Here is a 22,137-nt window from a genome sequence, read left to right on the forward strand (position 1 = left end):
TTAGATAAATGAGTTCAAATGACAACAGCTAATCTAAAACATAGATGAAACACCAAAGAAGACACAAGGAAAATATGAGCCCAAGAGACAGAAAGGGCCACGTAAACAAGAAACTCCATCAGCCTGAGACCAGAAGAACTAGATGGTACCTGGCTATCACCAATGACTGCCCTGACAGGGAACACAACAGAGAGTCCCCGATGAAGCAGGAGAAAATGGGGTGCAGAACTCAAATTCTGGTAAAAAGACAAACTTAATGGTCTGACTGAGACTGGTGGGATTCCAGAGAACATGGCCCCTGGACTTTCTGTTAGCCCAAAACTAAAACCATTCTCACAGCCAACTCTTCGGACAAAGATTAGACTGGACTTTTTTTTTTTTTACATAAAATGTTACTGGTGAGGAGTGTGCTTCTTAGCTCAAGTAGACATGAAACTAAAAGGCAGCCCCTGTCTGGAGGCGAGATGAGAAGTTAGAGGGGGACAGGAGCTGGCTGAACAGACATGGGAAATACAGGGTGGAGAGAAGGACTGTGCTGTGACATTGCGGGAGAGCAAGTAGGGTCATAGAACAATGAGTGTATACGTTTTTGCAGGAGAAACTGACGTGAATTGTAAACTTTCGCTTAAAGCACGATAAAAAAAAAAAAGGTCAGTTGATACAAAATAAATAAAGCACAGATGAAAGCTTTAAGGGGCAGAGAGTCTAAATCAATACTGATGAATCCATACAGGCAGACTAGAATGGTGATGCAACGCCAAGTATATAACCAATGTATTTGAACGGTACATGTAGAAATTGTGAATGGATGTATGTTTGGTTGTGTATTTTGCCACCAAAAAAAAAGTTTTTTTAAAGATCTCCAGGATATGTGATTAGCAGTAAAGAACAAGAGATAATCCGTCAGTGTGACGTGCTGTCATTCATGTAAAAAGGGTGGGAAGGAAATGGATATACACATTGGCTTGTATATGCAAACATCCTATTCCTCGGAAGGATAAACACACACCCAAAAAAAAAAAAAAAAAGCAACACTGTTTGTCTCTAAGGTGGAGAAACGACTGGCTGAAGGACCAGACGGGAAAAGAGTTTCACAGCCTTGATCCTTTGTTCCTGTGGATTTTGCCTTTGGGACCCAATCTATCGTATAACCAAAAAGCTCCAATCATAGAATGGAGTATTACTCAACCATAAAGAGAAATGAAGCCCTGATACATGCTACGACATGGATCAGCCTCGAAGACATGCTAAGTGCATTAAGTCAGACACAAAAGGTAAACATCGTCTGACTCCCAATGGTGTGAAATACTGGGAAAAGGCAAATGCATAGAGACCAAAGTTGATTCATGGTTACCAGGGGCGGGTGGGAGGGGTGAAGGAGGACTCAGTGCTTCGGGAACACTGAGCTCCTGTTAAGGGCAACAGCAAACGTGGGAGCAGATTAGGGGTGATGGCTGAACAACATGATGGAAGTAATTAATGTCATTGAATTGTACACGTAAAAACTGTTGAGGTGGCAAATGTTTTGTTACATACACATTTACCAAAAAAATGTTTTTAAAACACTCACTCTTTGAAAGAATTATCTATATCAGAGAAGCCCTGGTAACACAGCAGTTAAGCACTCAGTTGCTAAACGAAAGGTTGGCGATTTGAACCCACCAGCCGCTCCACAGGAGAAAGATGTGGCAGTCTGCTTTTGTAAAGGTTTACAGCTTTGGAAACCCTATGGGACAGTTCTACTCTGTCTTACAGGGTCGCTATGAGTCAGAATTCAGTAACAGGTTTACGGGATCTACAGGGGATCTCAGAAAAACTGGAGGTGTAGTGGCTAAGTGCTACGGCTGCTAACCAAAAGGTCAGCAGTTTGAATCCACCAGGCGCTCCTTGGAAACCCTGTGGGGCAGTTTTACTTTGTCCTATAGGCTCACTGAGTCGGAATTGACTTGACAGCAACGGTTTTTTTTGTTTTTGTTTTTTTGATATGGGATCACATGGACAATAGCAACTCAAAAGGTTAGATAGAAACCTTGGGCGGCAGTGAGTTTATGGTAAGAGGGGAGAAACAACCTGGAAAAGGAGGGTGAGAGTGGTTGTACAACTCAAAGAATGGAATCAATGTCACTGAATTGCACATGTAGAAACTGTTGAATGGGTCTACGTTTTACTGCGTGTATTTACAACAACAACAAAAAATTACTTTTTTTAAATGTTGAGAAGGTAAATGTTTTGTTTTATATGTTTACCACAATTAAAATTTTTAAAAGCCCCATACAACTGAAATTGAATTAAAAATGAAGGCAGGGCAAGGACAGAAGCTAGGGAGTATTACTCCCGGAACCCCGGGAAGGAAGGAGCCAGCATGGTGGAAGTCAGGTTTATGGACTGACTGGAGATGGCAGGGGCTGGAACGCCTTCCTAGCCCCACGAAAGGTGCCAGCAGAGCGCAGAGAGGGTGAAAATGCTGTGCAAGAAGCAATAGCTCACAGAGAGAGGAGACTGAGCGCCATTGTTTGAGCCCAGATGGAAGAGTGTGACTGAGTGGAAGGTGGGAGCTGGCTTCAGGCCACAGACACCAGTCAGGAGGCCCCAGGGCACTGATGTAGACTCTTGGGTACCTGGGGGGTGAGGCCAGTGGCACCCATAAAGCCAGGTAGAGGGTTCCTCTCCAGATCACTGGCTAAATAAAATGTGGTCCATCCATACAATGGAGTATGATTCAGCCGTAAAGAGAAATGAAAGGAGCCCTGGCAGCACAATGGTTAAGCGCTCGGCTGCTAACCACCTAAAAGGTCTGCAGTTCAAACCCATCCAATGGCTCCAAGGGAGAAAGGCCTGGTGATCTGCTCCTAAAAAGATGACAGCCTAGAAAACCTTACAGGGCAGGTCTACTCTGTCAAATGGGATCGCTATGAGTCAGAATCAATGTGACAGCACCTAAGAGCAACAACAAAAAATGAGTCCTGATACATGCTACCACGTGGATACACGTTGAAACATTGTGCTGAGTGCAATAAGTCAGGCACAAAAAGACAAAAAGTATATATGATCCACATCAAGTCAATTCTGACTCATGGAAACCCTATGAGATACAGCGGAACAGCCCCACAGGGCTTCCAAGGCTGTGATCTTTACGGAGCAGACTGCCACATCTTTCTGTAGCAGAGTGGCTGGTGGGTTCAAACCACCGACATTTTGGTTAGCAGCTGAGCATTTAACCACTGTGCCACTTATATGAACTTTCTAGAATAGGCAAACGGATAGAGACCCAGATTCCTTAGTGGACACCAGGGGCTGGGAGGAGGAGGGGTCAGGAGTTATTGCTTAAAGAAGACTGAGTTTCTGTTTGAGGTGATGAAAAAGTTTTGAAAATAGCAGTGATGGTTGCCCAACAAGGCGAATACAGTTAAATGTCTCTGAACTGTACACTTTAAAAATGGTTAAAATAGCAAATTTTTGGTTGTATATATTTTACCACAATAAGATTAAAAACAAAAAAAGAAAAGTGAAATGGAGAACAAAAATAATGCCACCTGTGGCCCACGGACCCAAGAAGGTCATGTTGAGACCTGCACCACCGAGACCGTCGGAGCTTTCTGGAAATTCCTTGCAATGTAATCAGTCTTGGAGGACGCACCGAGGGGATCTCCACAGGAGGCACTGAGAACCAGCAGAGAGAAAGCAGAAGGAACCCTGAGGAGAGCATGGTGGAGGCTGTCCCCCAGGGCTTCTCTATCTTTGTGAGGAGAAGGCAAGCGCCCAGCCAGCCATACTCACATGGCAGAGGAAAAGGTCAGAGGAGACCCGTGAATTCCATGCACTGCAGATGGACCTGGAAAGATAGGATCCCTAAAGCAGAATTCTAAAGGGTAACCACAGGAAGTCCACATCAGGAAGAAAGGGCAGGCAGAGGCGACCAATAAATACCCAGGAAGGAAAGCCCATGGGTTGGGACACAGGAAAGAGGCCAAACACCATGTGCGTGCATGTGTGTGTGTGTGTGTTTCCAAGACAGAGGCTGATATAATCCCCATTTTCCAGAAGAGAAAAGAAACTGAGGCTCAGAGAGCAACATGGCATTCTCAAGGTCACACAGTAAGGACGAGGCAGAGCTGAGACTTGAACCCAGGTCCCTCAGACCCCAGCACCTATGCCCTTGGCCATCACACAGAACTTCTCAAAGTGTAGTCAAGAATCACCTAGGGTGGGGACAGGGGAGCGTGCACATTAAAATGCAGATTCCTAGGCAGGCCCAGTTCTTCACCACCATCACGTACTGTAGTGGCTTGCATGTTGCTGTGATGCTGGAAGCTATGCCAATGGTATTTCAAATATCAGCAGGGTCACCCATGATGGACAGGTTTCAGCAGAGCTTCCAGACTAAGACAGACTAAAAAGAGGGAGATGTACATAGACCAGGAGGCAGTCATTTGAACAGAACGAGGGGATACTGCATGGTTTAAAGTCAAGAAAGGTGTGCCTCAGGATTGCATCCTTTCACCATACTCATTCATCTGTATGCAGAGCAGATAATCCGAGAAGCTGGACTATACGAAGAAGGATGGGGCATCGGGACTGGAGGAAGACTCACTAACAACCTGCGTTACGCAGATGACACAACCTTGCTTGCTGAAGTGAAGAAGACTTGAAGCACTTACTGATGAAGATCAAAGACCACAGTCTTCAGTATGGATTACACCTCAACATAAAGAAAACAAAAATCCTCACAACTGGACTGATGAGCAACATCATGATAAATGGAGAAATGACTGAAGTTGTCAAGGAATTCATTTTACTCAGATCCACAAACAATACCAACGGAAGCAGCAGTCAAGAAATTAAAAGATGCATTGCATTGGGCAAATCTGCTGCAAAAGACCTCTCTAAAGTGTTGAAAAGCAAAGATGTCACCTTGAAGACTAAGGTGTGCCTGATCCAAGCCATGGTATTTTCAATTGCCTCATATGTATGTGAAAGCTGGACAAGAAATAAGAAGACCAAGGAAGAACTGATGCCTCTGAATTATGGTATTGGTGAAAAATACTGAATATACCATGGACTGCCAGAAGAACAAACAGATCTGTGTTGGAAGAAGTGCAGGCCGAATGTTCCTTAGAAGCAAGGATGGTGAGACTTCATCTCACATACTTTGGATATGTTATCAGGAGGGATCAGACCCTGGAGAAGGACATCATACTGGGTAAAGTAGAGGGCCAGTGAAAACGAGGAAAACCCTCAGTGGGTGGACTGACACAGAGGCTGCAACAATGGGCTCAAACATAGCAGTGACTGTGAGGATGGCGCAGAACTGGGCGGTGTTTCGCTCTGTTTGTACATAGGGTCGCTGTGAGTTAGAACCGACTCAGCGGCACCTAACGACGACGACGTATCCCAAATATTGTATGGGACAGGCTGTTGTTGTTGGGTGCCATCAAGTAAATTTTCAACTTACAATGATCCTATATGACAGAGCAGAACTGCCGCATAGGGTGTCCCAGGCTGCAATCTTTACAGGAACAGATCACCAGGTCCTTCTCCCGCAGAGTGGCTGGTGGGTTCAAACGGCCAACCTTTCGGTTAGTAGCCAATCGCTTAACCACTGCACCACCAAGGTTCCTTGCATGAGATATACTTAGCATTAAAAAGAGAGAGAAATACAGCCTCCATGAGTCACCCAGGAACTTGCAAGTAAGAAAGCGAGGTTCCCCAGGGAAAGGAAATATCTGGCAGCTACAGAATGATCAAGGGAGGAAAGTAGAAATATGCCTCAGGCAGGAGAGTGGAGAAGGTGCTAAACGGGGCGGGATGGAACCACTGCGATGGCGCGGCTGTGAAGGGTTGCTGTGGTGAGATCAGAGGGACACTGAGGCAGCAGCACCAACAGGACTTGGTACCCAGGGGAGGTAGGAAAGAGAAGGGGTCATTAATGAGCCCGGATGAGGCAGGGGTGGCTCAGTGGTAGAATTCTCGCCTTCCATGCAGGAGATCTGGGTTCAATTCCTGGCCAAAGGACCACAAGCACAGCCACCACCCATCTGTCAGTGGAGGCTTGCATGTTGCCAGGATGCAGAACAGGTGTCAGCGGAGCTTCCAGACTAAGACGGACTAGGAAGAAAGGCCTGGCAATCAATGTCCAAAAATCAGCCAGTGAAAACAAAACAGTCCAGTTTGCAACCGACCACGGGGATGGTACAGGATTGGGTAGTGTTTCATTCCCTTGGGCATGGGGTCTCCACGAGTTTAGGGGCCGACTTGACAGCAGCAGCAACAACAGCAGTGAACTGGGGGGGCTGAGGGAGGACCGGTTTATGGTAGCCAGGACAACAGGCATAATTTGGGACATGTTGAGTCTCAGGGGTTTAGGACCCTGGGGGATGTGGGTCTGCAGTTTGGGAGCAAACAGTAACAATGGGTAATATTACAAGGAAGGGGAGAAAAAGGAAAGGAAGTGGGGATCTGGGAAGCTCGACACTTAAGGACAGGGAACCAGAGAGAGAGCCAATGCCACATAGTCACTCTGACACCAACATCCCCTGCGAGTCTGCCTGGCACTGCTTTCAAAGCTCAGAAACACCTACGGTAATTCCTCTCATCAATTACTCAGTTCTGTCATCATAATACATCAAACATCAAACCACAGGGTTGGAAGGGGGCTTGTCCGCCATCTCAAAGAGTCTTGTTGTTGTTGTTGATGTCTTGTGCCCAATTCAGTTCCGACTCTTGGTGACCCCCATGTGTTACTGAGCAGAACTGTTCCATAGGGTTTTCTTGGCTGTGACCTTTACAGAAGCAGATCACCAGGTCTTCCTTCCACAGTACCTCTGGGTGTGTTTGAACTCCAACCTTTCAGTTACCAGCCAAGCGCAAACCACCTGAGAGTCCTACCCCCTCCTTAATAATAAGACAAGGACCCAAGCCAAACCACTGCCATCAAGTCGATTCGGACTTATAGCGACCCCATAGGGTTTCCGAGGCTGTAAATCTCTATGGAAGGAGTCTGCCACGTCTTTCTACCACAGACTGGCTGGTGGCTTCAAACTACCGACCTTTGGGTTACCAGTCCGTTGCTTTAACCACTGCACCACCAGGGCTCTTTACAGACAAGGACAGGCAGCACCAAAGACAGAGGAGGGACACCAAGTTTCACAAGGCCCTACAGCACTTTGTAAAAAAGTAGCAGGGGGCATTGATACAATGCAAGTGGGTGGAGTTTTGAGGGTGCTTTTAAATTTAAGCTCATCCCTTCTCTGATCTTCTAGAGGGAAACAAAGAAGACACTCCTGGAAAGAAGCTGGTAACAAAGAATCACAGAAAGGCAGTCAGAAGGCAGCTGCCTACTAGCTTGTATCTCTTATATGGAATAGCTACCTTTTTCCACTAACAAAAGCAGTTTTGGGAAAGTATCACCCTTTAACGCATTTCCACAAAGACAAAGGAGAAAAGCAAGAAACTCCAAGTAACATGAGCAAGAGACTCTCCTATGTGAACCTGATGAGGAATAAAACCTTGCAGAATTGGAAGAAAAAACCCAGATCTGAAATCCAGCTTGAATCCTCACAGTCTGCCTTGAGCTCCAACTGGAACCTCTATCCAGCTGGCATCTGGCAACACACAACTGCGGTTCCTATCCTGCTAGAAATGAACAAACAAAAAACAATTGCCGTCCAGCTGATACCGACTCGTGGCGACCCCATGTATGTCAGAGTAGAACTGTGCTCCATCGAGTTTTCAGTGGCTGGTTTTTTGGGAAGTAAATTGCCAGGCCTTTCTTCCGAGGCACCTCTGGGGGAACTTGAACCTCCAACCTTCCAGTTAGCCACTGAGCACGTTAACTGTTGTACCATCCAGGTGCTCCAGAAACAAAATGTTTCTAATTGTCCCAAAAGCTGCTACGGCACACTTTGGCACTAGGATCAATACCGGGAATACACCTTACTGAAACACAAGTGGGAACTCTATACCTCCTCCTGAACTGTCCACATGATAACCAAGGGCTTGTACACAGATGGAAATGGGACGAAAAGGCCATATACGTTCCCAGGGATTCTAAATGGGAAATGGTATATCCAAGTTCACAAATTTTAAACCCCCTACTTAAATTTAAAATTTTCCATATTAAGCATGTTAATCCAATTGTAAGATATCCCAAAAAAAAAGTATAGGGATAAAGAACTGGTCGGTGGGTGTCAGGGGATAAAGGTGACGTGAGGGTTGTTATTGTCGTTAGTTACTGTTGAGTCAGCTTCAACTCCTGGTGACCCCGTGTACAACAGAACAAAAGGCTGCCCGGTCCTGCACCATCGACCCGATCGTTGGTATGCTCGAGTCCATTGTTGCAACCACTGTGTATTTTGTGTGCCTTCCAAACTAGAGGGCTCGTTTTCCAGCACCATATCAGCTGCTAACAGAAAAATCAGGGGTTCACACCCACCAGCTGCTCCTTGGAAACACTATGGGGCAGTTCTACTCTGTCCTACAGGGTTACTATGAGTGGGAATTGACTCGACAGCAACAGGTTTTTGGTTTATATTGGACAATATTCTGCTGTGGTCCACAGGGTTTTCACTGGCTAATTTGCAGAAGTAGGTCGCTACACCTTGCTTCCGAGTCTCAGTTTGGAAGTTCTGCTGAAACCTGTCCACCATGGGTGACCCCACCGGCATAGCTTCCAGCATCACGGCAACACGTAAACCATCACAGGAACGCAGACAGACAGACAGGTAGTTGACACAACTCTATGCAAGGGTTAAAAGTGGTACATCGAAAGAAAAAAAGCCAATTTTACAGTACAGTGTTTTTTTTAAATAAGACAGTTGTCTCCAACGACAAGAAGGGGGTGGGTGTGGGGACAGGGTGTTGAAGGTTTGCTTTTCCTCTCCATATTTTCGTAATTTTTTTTTTTTTTTTTTTTTGCGATAAGCATGTATTACTTGTCACTTCTTTACTCAAAAAATCCAGACTACAAAAGCCGGAACTCAACGGGAATGCCTTGTATTTCCAGGTCTCCTAAGTTTTCCGCCTTTGACAGTGTCATGGATTGAACTGTGTCTCCCAAAAATGTGTGTATCAACTTGGATAGGCCATGAGTCTCAGTATTGTGTGGTTGTCCTCCATTCTGTGATTGCAATTTTATGTTAAAGAGGATTAGAGTAGGATTATAACACCCTTACCCAGGTCGCATCCCTGATCCAATGTAAAGGGAGTTTCCCTGGGGTGTGGCCTGCAACACCTTTAATCTCTCAGCAGATAAAAGGAAAGGGAAGTGAGGAGCGGGCCTCTTACCACCAAGAAAGCAGCAACAGGAGCAGAGTGCTCCTTTGGACCCAGGGTCTCTGCGTGGAGAAGCTCCTAGTCCAGGGGAAGACTGATGAGAAGGCCAACAGAGACAGAAAGCCTTCTCCTAGAGCTGATGCCCTGAATTTGGACTTTTAGCCTCCTAGACTGTGAGTAAATAAATTTCTCTTCATTAAAGCCATCCACTTGAGGTATTTCTGTTATTGCAGCACTAGATGACTGAGACAGTCAGGGTGCTGTCTTACCACTTTTCTATCGCTCCTTTTAGTGGAAAATATTTGAGTTTCCTTCTCTGACAGATTTCTGCCTTATATCAGTTCCAGCTTTTCCAGGTTTTACTGAACAATCCAATTGTGAAATATAAACCAAGCCACCCCAGATGTGCTCTTAACAGGAATAAACACAAGGCATCTTGGGAGATGATCGCTCACCAGACACCACTTCCTCTTGGGTTCTAGAAGCAGGGCTGATGGCTCGGAATTCTCATTCAAGGCCAAGATCGTTGTTTAAATAAATCCTCAAGTCTCACACACGCAGCCATCAAGGGAATCTGGCTGCTTTTTTCTCCTCCTTGGAGCCCGTAAATTCCACGAATAGTGTGAATTCCTTTATTATCGTTTACTCTTTAAAGAGAAAAACCCAGCATCCTTGGAGGTTTCATCTAACTTTACTCATTCAACTTATACCGGGGACCACATGAGCTTTTAAAAACCAGTTGCCACGAAGGACCCTTGAAAACAGAAACCTGTGTACCAATGTTCACTGCAACACAGTTCACAATAGCCAACAGGTGAAAACCACCAAAATGTCCATCAATGCATGGATGGATACACAAAACATGGTTATACACACAATGGAATACTTTTTTTTTTTTTTTTACAATGGAATACTACTCAGCCATAAAGAGAAACCAAGTCCTGATGCATGCCACAACACAGGTGAACCTTGAAAACATCATGCTGAGTGAAAGGAGTCAGTCACAAAAGGGCAGATACTATATGATCTCACTTACATGAAACATAAGCAAATATCCAGAAACCAAAGATAATCCATGGCTACCAGGGGTAGGAGGGGGGAAAGGAAGTTTTTGCTTAGGAGGCATGATGGTGTTAATGGTGGTGGAACAATTTAGTAAACGATAACAACAATGGTTGTACAACCTGAAGAATGTAATCAACGTCAGTGAATTGTACACGTAGAAACTGCTGAGTTGGTGTGTGTTTTGTTGTGAATATTTTCTCCATAATGAAAAGAGAAAAAAAAAAAAACAACAGTTGCCATCAAGTCGACTCCACCTCACAGCAACCCCATGTGTGTCAGAGTAGAACTGTGCTCCGTAGGGTTTTCAATGACTAATTTTTCAGAAGTACATTGCCAGGCCTTTCTTCCAAGGCACCTCTCAGTGGACTCGAACCTCCAACCTTTTATTAGCAGCCTGGCTCTTTAACTCTTTGCACCACCGAGATACTCCACACAAGCACACCATGAAGAATGAACCTCCGTGAAGTTCATTTCAGGTCTGGGATCAGCAAATTTTGTCTGTAAAGGGCCAAAAGAGTAAATATTTTGGGATTTGCAGGCCATGCTTTCTCTGTCGAAACTACTCAACTCTGCCTTTGTAGAGCAAAAGCAGCCATCAAGGACAGCCTGCACAACACACGATACAGAGGAAGTCAGAACAACTGGACTAAACCAAAAGCTAAGAAGTCTCCTGAATACAACCAAACACTTTAAGGGGCAGAGTGGAGGGAGAGGGCATCTGGGGACCATGGTTTCAGGGGACGTCTAGGTCAACTGGCATGATAAAGCTTATTAAGGAAATGTTGCGCATCCCACTTTGGTACGTGGCGTCTGGGGTCTTAAAAGCTAGCAAGTGGCCATCTGAGATGCATCATCAATTGGTCCCGACCCACCTGGAGCAAAGAAGAATGAAGAACACCAAAGACACAAGGAAAATATGAGCCCAAGAGACAGAAAGGGCCACATAAACCAAAGACTCCATCAGCCTGAGACCAGAAGAACTAGATGGTGCCTGGCTACCACCAATGACCGCCCTGATAGGGAACACAAGAGAGACCCCGATAGAACAGGAGAAAAGTGGGGTGCAGAACTCAAATTCTAGTAAAAAAGACCAGACTTAATGGTCTGACTGAGACTGGAGGAACCCTGGAAGACATGGCCCCTGGATTCTCTGTTAACTCAGAACAAAAACCATTCCTGAAGCCAACTCTTCAGACAAAGAATAGACTGGACTATAAGACATAAAAAGATACTCATGAAGAATGTGCTTCTTAGTTCAAGTAGATACATGAGACTAAACGGGCAGCTCCTGTCTGAAGGCAGATGAGAAGGCAGAAAGGGAAAGGAGCTCATTGGACAGACACAGGAAATACAGGGTGGAAAGGAGTGTGCTGTCACATTACAGAGAGAGCAACTAGGATCACATAACAATGTGTGTATAAATTTTTGTATGAGAAACTAACTTGAGCTGTAAACTTTCACTTAAAGCATAATAATAACATTTTTTTTTAAAAGTCTGTACATGAATGAGCATGGCTGTGTGCCAATAAAACTTTATTTACAAAAGCAGGCGGTGGGCAGGATTTGGCCCCTGAGGGCCATCTATTCTAGATGGAGTCAGACCAGTAAATAAAAATAAAATAAAAATCTAAGTAAATAAAAATCTAGGCTTAGAGAGGGTCATAATAGAGTCCTGCGAGTTTGGCTGGCACGAGCTGCTTGCAATCAGCTGCTAACTAAAGGCTGGTGGTTCAAATCTACCCAGTGGCTCCACAGAAGAAAGGCCTAGCAAACTGCTTCCATTAAAGATCACAGCCGAGAGAACCCCAGGAAGCAGGCCTACTCTGTAACGCACGGAGCCAGGGACCAACTCGACAGCAGTTCATACAACAAGATCCAGGGAGCCACGAGACATGAGGGCCAGCTTCTAAGCACAGGTAGAAGAAGCAGCAAAGGTGAGAAATGAGAAACAGGTGACAAGTCACCTTCTAGCGGCAGGGAGTGGGCAGTGTCAAACCCAGAAGGGTCAAGTGAGGTGAGGCCACAGAAGACGTAACTGGGAGGTGAAGGATTACCTTTGTGGAGAGCCACAGCAGGGCGGTAGAGACACAAGCCAGACGCTGTGGGCAGAGCAGTGGGTGAAAGGGGAGCAAGCGAGGTGGGTGGGGGCCCAGGCTTGGAACCCAGGCCAGGTGGTGGGGAGTGGCGTTGGGGAGCATTGAATGTTTAAAGGCTGAAACAAGAAAGGCTTGTGGGTGGAAGGAGCTCCTTGGATGGAGAGAGGGGAGCAAGCAGGGGCCCAGGCGGAGAAGCGTCTTAGACAAAGATGAGGCCAATTCTGCTGCAGTGGTTCTCAACTGGCATCTAATGGGTGGAGACCAGGGATTCTGCTCGACACCCTACAGTACACAGGATGCCACGCCACCACCACTGCAGAGAATGATCCAGACCCAAACGTCAAGGGTGCCAGGGGTAAGAAGTCCTGCTCTCATAAAACAGGAAGGGGACGGTGGTGGTTTTGCCAAAAGCCCTGATGGCATGAACAGTTAAGCACTCAACTGCTAACCTACAGGTTGGGGGTTCAAACCCACGTGAGAAAGACCTTCGATCTGCTTCCATTAAGATTACAGCCTAGGAAATCCTATGGGGCAGTTTTACTCTGTAGAACACATGGGGTCACTAGGAGTCAGAGTAGATGCAATGGCACCTAATGACAACAACATTGGTGGTTCAGTGGCAGAATTCTCACCCTCCATGTGACAGACCCGGGTTCGATTTCTGGCCAATGCACCTCATGTACAGCTACCACCCGTATGTCAAGGGAGACTTGCTTGCTACTATGATGCTGAACAGGTTTCAGAAGAGCTTCCAGACTAAGACCAGGAAGAAAGGCCTGGCAACCTACTTCTGAAAATCAGCCAGTAAAAATCTCATGGATCACAATGGTCCAAACTCCAAATGATCATGGCAATGGCACAGGACCAGGTTATACATGGGGTCAGGGGTTGATTTGACAGCGGAATGGAAGTGGGATCAGGTGGGGACCCCAGGGGGATAACAGAGAGGGGCAGGGGCCAGAGGCAGTCTCCAGGAGAGAAGCAGAGGTGTGGAATCATCACAGGGAGGTGACTGAGCAGATGGCAGTTCTGCCTGGGGACTAGGGGATCTTTTGTACCAAACACACCAGAGAAACATCTCGTGGCTGTCCCTCGAGAAATCAGGAGTGTCTGAGAAATGAGGGGTACCTGAGAATCAGGGGTACCTAAGAAATCAGGAGTGTCTGGAAACAAGAAAGCATCTTATGCCTCAATTGGCCAACTAACTTGAACCCAGGAAACCTGTGAGGTCCGATTTTCATTAACCCCGCACTGCTTTAGTTCTCTGACTTTGCAATGCCGGTAAGGAACCTGGGGCCAGAACCACCCAATCTAAATGGAAACAGAGAAGGCAGCCCTAGCCCAGGTCCACCCAGCAATGAAGACTCCACGGGACCACAGGTGGGGGTGGCACAGCCTCATACGACATCTCCAAGAAACAGTCCTTCGGTCCTTAAAAATGGCATTTATTTCCCTCCTCCCCACCTCGCCCAAAATGCCGTATTGGCTGACGTTAGGGATTAATAAAGGAGCCCTGGTGGTGCAATGGTTAAGCGCTCAGCTGCTAACTGAAAAGTCAGCGGTTTGAGCCTGCCAGCAGCTCCGTGGGAGAATGACCTGGCAATCTGCTCCCATAAAGATTATAGTCTGGGAAACAAAACCCGACAGGGAAGTTCTAACTCTGTCATATGGGGTCGCTACGAGTAGGACGTTACTTGACAGCATACAACAACAACAACAGAGATTAATGATCTGGAAAGATGGTCCTCCCCCTACTCCCCACGTCTTCAAGGGGCATCACATCTCATCTATTTGATAGAATCCTGTTAAACATTACCCCAGGGTAGGGCTGGGGGAGGCTTAGGCACATGGCAGGAATTAGTTACTGAAAGAATGATCTTTGCTTAAGAAATTAGCGCTCTGGGTTCTAATCTCGACTGTGCCACCTGCTGGAGCTCTGGGCAGCTGTCTTTATCTGCAAAACTAAGCCAAAAGCAAACCCGTTGCCGCCAAGTCCATTCCAACTCATAGCGACCCTATAGGACGGAGAAGAACTGCCTGATAGAGTTTCCAAGGAGCAGCTGGTGGATTTGAACTGCCGACCTTTTGGTTGGCAGTGGAGCTCTTTACCACTGCACCACCAGGGCACCCCTCATCTGCAAAAAGGGATAATAATAGGCCCTACAACTAGCAGCCAAAAGGTTGACAGTTCAAACCCACTCAGAGGTACCACAGAAGACAGGTCTGGCGATCTGCTTCCAAAATGTCACAGCCTTGAAAACCCTGTGGAGCAGTTCTACTCTGCACACATGGAGTCACCATGAGTCGAAATCGAATGGAAGGCAACTAACAACAACAACAACAACAACTTCCCGAGGATGAACTCAGGTTATATACGCACAGCACAGAGAACAGCGCCTGCTAAGTGTCCGCTCTTACTGTTAAGTATTATCTGGCGAACAAGCAGCTCCTTCGGAGGCTCTGTTCCTAGCCCCATTCAAAAAGAAACATTTACTGAACACCTACTGTATGCCAAAGGAGTCCTGCTGGTGTAACGGTTAAGCACTCAACTGCTAACGGAAAGGTTGATGGTTTGAAGCCACCCAGCAGCTCCACAGGAGAAGAGATTTGGCACTCTACTCCGGTAAAGATTACAGCCTAGAAAACCCTACAGGGCAGTTCTACTCTTTCACACAGGGTCGCTATGAGTTAAAATGGATTGGACAGCACCTAACAACCACAGCCATGTGCGAGGCACTGTTCTAGGCTCTGGAAATGTTAACAGTGAACAAAACAGACAAAAAGCTCCTGACCTCATGGAAGCTGTAAATACAGAAAAACCCAAAAACCAAACCCAGTGCCATCGAGTTGATTCCGACTCATAGCGACCCTATGGGACAGAGTAGAACTGCCCCATAGAGTTTCCAAGGAGCGCCTGGCGGATTCGAATTGGCGTCCCTTTGTTTAGCAGCCGTAGCACTTAACCACTACACCACCAGGGTTTCCGTAAATACAGAAAGCAGCAGTAAATTTGAGGCCTGGAAGCTCAGGCACAGATTCACAATTAATTACCAAACCTAGATGGAACAGAAGCGCGAGGAGCCACACACACACAAGCGTGCCCAGGCAGAAGTACACACTCATACTTGTGCACATACAAGAAGCCGGGCACAGGTCTAATCACTTGTCTTGGGTTTTCCTAATGAGAACCCAAACCAACTGCGACTCTTCGCAGTCTACCTGGTAGACCTGATGCCTACCAGGTACTCAGGGTCTCGGAGAAACCAAGTGGCACAGCCACTCAGCAAACTTGGTTTGTTACCTTCAAAGCTTATGCTTTCTCATCTACCTCGTTTACATCAGGGAACTCAGGAGCTTCTATGACTTCCCTCTCTAACCCCTTCCCCACCCATGATCTATTTCCTTTTATGGAGATAGGTGAAGAAGTAACCCAACAGATGTGTTTAAAGCAGAGCTTTAGACCCCATGGTGGGAAATCCCAATTATATCAGTCCTGGCCCACAACCAGAGCAAGGAGGATGCTGGGGTAGGGGTTTAGGGCAGCCCATGGGGCCAGGGGGAGTGTGAGGCTCATTAAGGCCAGAGACACCCCCAGGGCTAACAGGGAAAGAACCCTCATGAAGGGTGAAGCTGAGGGGTGGGAAGGGTTTAGGGGACCTAGGGCGAGGGATTGCAAACCAGAGCCTTGACCTGGAATCCCACTGACAGAGGTTCAAGTCCCAGCTCTGGCACTGACTTTGGAGCAGGTGAGTTCTGTGAGCTATCTGAGCCTCAGGTTACACCTCTGTGAAATGGGGGAATAGCACTATCAGCCTCCAGGGGCCACTGTGAGGGTCCAGAGAAATAAGATGGACCAACCCCAGGCATACAGTGATACTATTTATAACAACCATGATGTATGCCACCCCTAGTTGTTACTACAACGGCTGCAGGTGTTGCCACGGTGCTAGAGTTTGGCTCAGGGTATCTGGAAGCAGGACACAAATGTGTAAACGCGGACCGTAGTGGTGGTCACCAGCTTAATCCCAAGGAAATCGGAGTTGTTGTTATGTGCCCTTGAATTGATTTCAACTCATAGCGACCCTATAGGACAGAGTAGAACTGCCCCATAGGGTTTACAAGGCTGTAATCTCTACCGAAGCAGACGGCCACATCTTTCTCCCGCGGAGAGGCTGGTGGGTTCAAACCGCCAACCTTTCTGGTTACCAGGGAGCGCTTAACCACTGCACGACCAGGGCTTCTTGGGAGTCGACGAGGGGTCTACAATTCCCCACCCAGGGGCAGCGTCACCCAGCAGCGGGAACCCCAAAGAACACCGCCCCCCCCCCAAGTCCGGCACTATCTGCGTTGCATCCAACCGTGTGTGCACGCCAGGCAGGCATTGGGCTGTCGGAGGCCGCCCGAACCTTAGGACCCGACTTCCCAGAGGCGACCCAGCGAGGACGCGTGCCCCGCCTCGGGAGCGCGTCGGGACCGGGGGAAGGGGGAGTGGGGATGGAGGAGCAGGAGTGGGTCCGAGCGCACTCAGGAGAGGCGTCCGCCGCGGGGCGGGCACTGGGGCAAGGTTCCTCGGCCCGGGGCAGGCGCGCGGGGAGCCGAGCCGCGAGCCCGAGCGGGCAAAGGCCAAGGTCAGCGGCCTCCCGCCCCCCGCGAGGCCGAAGCGACCGTCCGGGCCACCCGCTCCCGGGCGGGCCCTCGCGCCCTAGCGGGGACTTCATTTGAACAGCGGGGTGCCGTCGGCTGCGATGTCCCCGCCCACCCCCGCGCCCCAGACTCACCTTCTCCAGGGTACAGGTGGCCCGCGGCGCCCACCAACAGTGCGGCCACGGCCACCAGCAGCGGCGCGGCCGCCGCCCCCCGCTGGCCCCCGGAGCCCATGACTGCGGGAGCGCGGGGTCCCAGCAGCTCAGAGCGCGCGGCGCCCAACCGCGAGGGTCATGCTCCGAGCGGCCGCCCGCCCGGGAGGCGCCGGTGGCCGCGCGTCCTCCTCCTCCGCCCGGGAGGGCCCCAGCAACGGCCCGGGAGGGGCGCGCGGCCTCGGCGCCACCAACCCAGCGGCGCGGCCCGGCCCCGGCTCGCGGTCCCTGGGCCCGGAGCCCGCGCTGCTACCCGGCTCCCGGCTGGCGGTCCCGCGCGCCCTCGGCCGCAGGCGGTGGACGCACCGACAGACGGACACTTGGACGGACTGACGGGCGCGCGGCGGCGGCACCTGGGCTGGCGGGCGGCTGGCGGGCGGCGGGCGCGAGGCTGTTCGGCCCGTAAACAACGCGGCCCGTCAGCTGGGCCCCGCGCGGACCGCGGGAAAAGGCGGCGCGGATCACGCCTCGGAAGGGACTCGGCGCCGGGGAGGCAGGCAGAGTGGAGGGGGGCGGAGGGAGGGAGGGGGCGGGGGGAGGGAGGGAGGGGGCGGGGGAGGGAGGGAGGCCCCGCCCCATCCCGCCCCGCCCCCTCCCCCCGCCCGGCCGGGCTCTGGAGGCCCCCGGGGCTCCCCAGACTGCGCCAGCGGCTCGTGTCCCGGAGCGTGAGGCCGCCCTGGCCGCCCCAGCGAGACACATCTTTGTCTTTCTTGTGCACTTCGGTATTTTGTTCATAGTGCATTTTTTGTTGTTGTTCGTTGGAATTTTTTGTTAATACTGCATTTAGATATTATTTATCTTGGTTACTTGGGTTTGGAGCACGTCCTTAAATTTTGTAGACGAGCGGAGCGCCTCACTCACCTCACCCTAGTCCCAGCCTAGAGCGCGCCAGCCACTCCGATCTCCCCCTCCCCCGAGTCGGGGTGCCCTGGACTCCCCGTCTAGGGGCGGGAGCCACGCCAGGCCTCTGGGGACAGTCACGTGCCCGGCGCCCTGTGTGTGCCGCGCGCTTCGTAGTTGTAGTTGGAGAAATGGCGTCTAGGAGAATGTTTCGGAATATCCTGACAGAACAGACCAGGCCCTTGGAGATCCTGGGCTGGGAGTAGGTGGACACGCCTGATTTTCAGTATGCAGACCTGGGGTTCATCTAGGAGTCCTGGCTGGTGTAAACGCTTAAGCGCTGAACTACCAACCAAATGGTTGGCGCTTCAAACCCACCCAGAAGTTCCTCGGAAGAAAGGCCTGGAGATCCACTTCCAGCGGTCACAGCCCTGAAAGCCCTGTGGAGCACAGTTCTACTCTGGCACACATAGGGTCACCATGAGTTGGAATTGACTCCACACACCAACTAACAAAAACAACGGAGTTCATATGTGTCTGAATGCGCAGTGATGCCATTTGTGAATAGGGCTAGACAGTGAGTAGTCAGTCACCCTCCTGAAGGGGCCAAGGGGGCCTCTGTATAAGAAATCCAGGACCCCAACCCTCACTCTCTGTGTAGCCTTGGACTAGTGATTTACCATTTCTAGGTCGGTCTCACCTCTTTGACAATACCTGCAGGCCTGGGGAGGCACACAGGAAATAAAGCTTGGGAAAGTGACCAGCACAATCCTAGGCCCTGGGCATTCATTCTTCCTCCCCTTTATTATACGACTATTTGTGTGACAGGCCCTGGCCTGACTCTCTTCTCCCTCTGGGCCTTTACCTGGCTATCAGCCCTGTCTGTAACATTTCAGCAAGCCCTCCCGTGGCTGACTCCACCTCTATGCTACAATGACACCTTTGCTCACCAGGCTTTGCAAATGCCACCCCCGAGTCCTTTGTTCCTTTCCTCTGATATTTTAATAACACACCTAAAACTACCTGGAATCCCTATTTTTTATTGTTTACCTTGTAGTACATCTTCTCCCCTCCCTATGAACCAAAAACCCAGTCAGTCCGGTTCGTTACTCCTGCTGCCTGACACACTGTTGGTTAATAAATATTTGCTGAATGGAAGAAGCTTAAACAATAAGTAACGGGGAATTACAGTCAGCAAAATAAACATGTTCTATTTCCTTATAGAGCTCACAACCTAGTGGGGGAGAGGGTCATTAATTACACAATTCTGTGTGTGTGTGTGTGTGTGTGATGAGGTGGGAGGGTGGTCAGGAAGGACTCCCTGACCAATTGCCATCCAGCCAACTCAGACTCAAGACAACCCCATGACTGTCAGGGTAGAACTGTGCCCCATAGGGCTTTCGATGGCTGATTTTTGGTGAAGATATTTAAGGATTCATGAAATGGTTCTCAAAGAATATACGAGAAACCAGTAACTTTTTTTTAATCTGTTTGAATTGTTTTTCACCATGTACAGTATATTACTTACTTTTTAAAAATCAGCATGTCTAAGAGAGCTAAATTTTTTCAGACCATTACCATAGCTGCAAAGTGAAATAAAATAAAATACCAAGGAAATATTTTAATAGCAATGGCTCCAACCCATTTAAAAAAAAAAAAAAAACTATAATGCTTTCTTTTAAAAAAAAAATCAAACACTTGCCATTGAATCAACTCCAACTGAGATTACAGACATTTGGGACCAGATTATTCTCTGTGGAGGGGGCTGTTCTGTGCATTGTAGGATGTTTAGCAGCGTCCCTGGCTTGTACCCATGAAACACCAGAAGCACTCTCCTCACCCCAGTTGTGGTGATAAAAATGTCTCCAAACATTGTCCAATGTCCCCTCGGGGCAGAATAACCTCCAGCTGAGACCCACTGGTCTATAAGAATAATTAGGTCAAAATAGGGAAGAAACATCTGGAAAAGAAGAATAACTGGGAAAGGCACTAACATTCTTCAGATAATAAAATCCTGTAAAGCTATGTTGTTATTGTAGGGTGCCACTGAGTTGATTCCAACTCATAGCAACCCCATGCGACAGAGTAGAACTGCCTCATAGGGTTTTCTAAGCTATAATCTTTACAGGAGCAGATCACCAGGTCTTTCTCCTGTGGGGCCTCGGAGTGGGTTCAAACCACCAACCTTTCTGTTAGCAGCTGAGAATTTAACCATTGAGCCACTGGGGCTCCTTTATGAAGCTATAATGAATATAAATAAGCACAAATATAGGCAGCTGAATTCATATATCAGAAGGGGTAACCTAGAAATAGACTCCAATTTTTAATATACTATTTCTAAAGGCATCTTCCAGTCTGCGGGAATGGGAAAAATCATTATCAACACTGTGAGTTACTAGAAAGGTCCAAGATAATCGTATGGTAATTGGAGAGGGAAATCTATAAAGTCTTCAACGAATGGATTTCAAAAACAAATTCTAAAAATGCATTTAAATATAATTTGCTAAATTAAAAATTAAAGCATATTGGAGGACATTCAGCTTCTACCAGAGGTGATGAAAAAATTTTACAACAGATCATGCCAATGGTTTAACAACATGAAAACATATTTAATGTCACTGAATTGTACATGTGAAGAATGTGGAAATGGCAAATGTGTTATTACAAATATATTTATTACAACTTTTTTTTTAAGTGTTTATCCCTAGGGAGATTGTCCCGTTGATTTCGTTGCACAGTACCTGGGGTCTTAAAAGCTTGCAAGCGGCCATCCAAGGTACAACAATTGCTCTCTCTTCATCTGGAACAACAGGGGAAGAAGGAAGAAGGAGAGTCAGGAATAAGGGGAGGAAATGGAATGTGTGGCTAATCGCCTCCATAAACAACTGCCTGCTTTGCCATGAAACCAGGAGAACTGAATGGTGCCTGGCTACCTTTACCAAACATTGTGATCAAAGATTCTATACAAGAATTCTGATCAAAATGGGGGGAAATGCAGAATAGAACTTTAAATTCTTATGGAATCTAGACTTTCTGAAGCCATAGAGACTGCATGAACCCCCAAAACCATTGCCCTGCAATAATCTTTACATCTTAAATCTTACACCAAAAATATCCCCTGAAGTCTTCTTTAAACCAAACAATATTTCACTGAATTAGTAAAGAAAGTCTGCTTTGGCAATGCACCTTTTTTTTTTTAGTTGTACCGTAAGTGAAAGTTTACAGATCAAGTTAGTTTCTCATACAAAAATTTATACACACGTTGTTTTGTGACCCTAGTTGCCATCCCCACAGTGTGACAGCACACTCTGCCTTTCCACCCCAGGTTTCCCATGTCTATTCAACCTGTCCCTTTCTGCTTTCTCATCTTGCCTCTGGACAGGAGCTGCCCATTCAGTCTTATGTATCTACTTGAATTAAGAAGCACACTCTTCACGAATATCACTTTATGTCTTATAGTCCAGTCTAATCTTTGTCTGAAGAGTTGGCTTCGGGAATGGTTTTAGTTTTGGGCTAACACAGAGTTCGGGGTCCATGTCTTTTGGGGTCCCTCCAGTCTCAGTCAGACCATTCAGTCTGGTCTTTTTACTAGAATTTGAGTTCTGCACCCCACTTTTCTCCTGCTCCATCAGGGACTGTCTGTTGTGTTCCCTGTAGGAGTGGTCATTGGTGGTAGCCAGGTACCATCTAGTTCTTCTGGCCTCAGGCTGATGGAGTCTGTGGTTTATGTGGCCCTTTCTGTCTCTTGGGCTCATATTTTCCTTTTGCCTTTGGTGTTCTTCATTCTGCTTTGCTCCAGGTGGATTGGGACCAACTGATACATCTTAGATGGCTGCTTGCTAGTTTTTAAGATCCCAGAGGCCACTGACCAAAGTGGGATGCAGAACACGTTGTACTCTTTTAAAGAACTATGTAGGTGGGACCAAATTGACAACAGCAACTGGAAAGTTTAGATAGGAAGCTTGGGCGGGGGAGGGGCCAGGGAAGGGATGGAGGAGAACAGTGAGCTT

At 47.9% G+C, this 22,137-nt stretch overlaps 1 protein-coding gene across 2 annotated transcripts in view; it reads right to left on the reverse strand.

Moving 5' to 3' along the window:
• INSR (insulin receptor) overlaps positions 1-17,332 on the reverse strand; it is a 180,183-nt gene extending 162,851 nt beyond the window's left edge. For both annotated transcript variants that reach the window (XM_064280451.1, XM_064280452.1), the window contains exon 1: positions 17,210-17,332. In XM_064280451.1, the coding sequence (XP_064136521.1) occupies positions 17,210-17,309 (100 nt within the window). In that variant the 5' untranslated portion in view covers positions 17,310-17,332. The remainder of the gene's footprint in view (positions 1-17,209) is intronic.
• Between the last annotated feature and the right edge of the window lie 4,805 nt (positions 17,333-22,137).

This window comes from Loxodonta africana, chromosome 3 (assembly GCF_030014295.1).
Source record: "Loxodonta africana isolate mLoxAfr1 chromosome 3, mLoxAfr1.hap2, whole genome shotgun sequence".
NCBI classification, from domain to species: domain Eukaryota; kingdom Metazoa; phylum Chordata; class Mammalia; order Proboscidea; family Elephantidae; genus Loxodonta; species Loxodonta africana.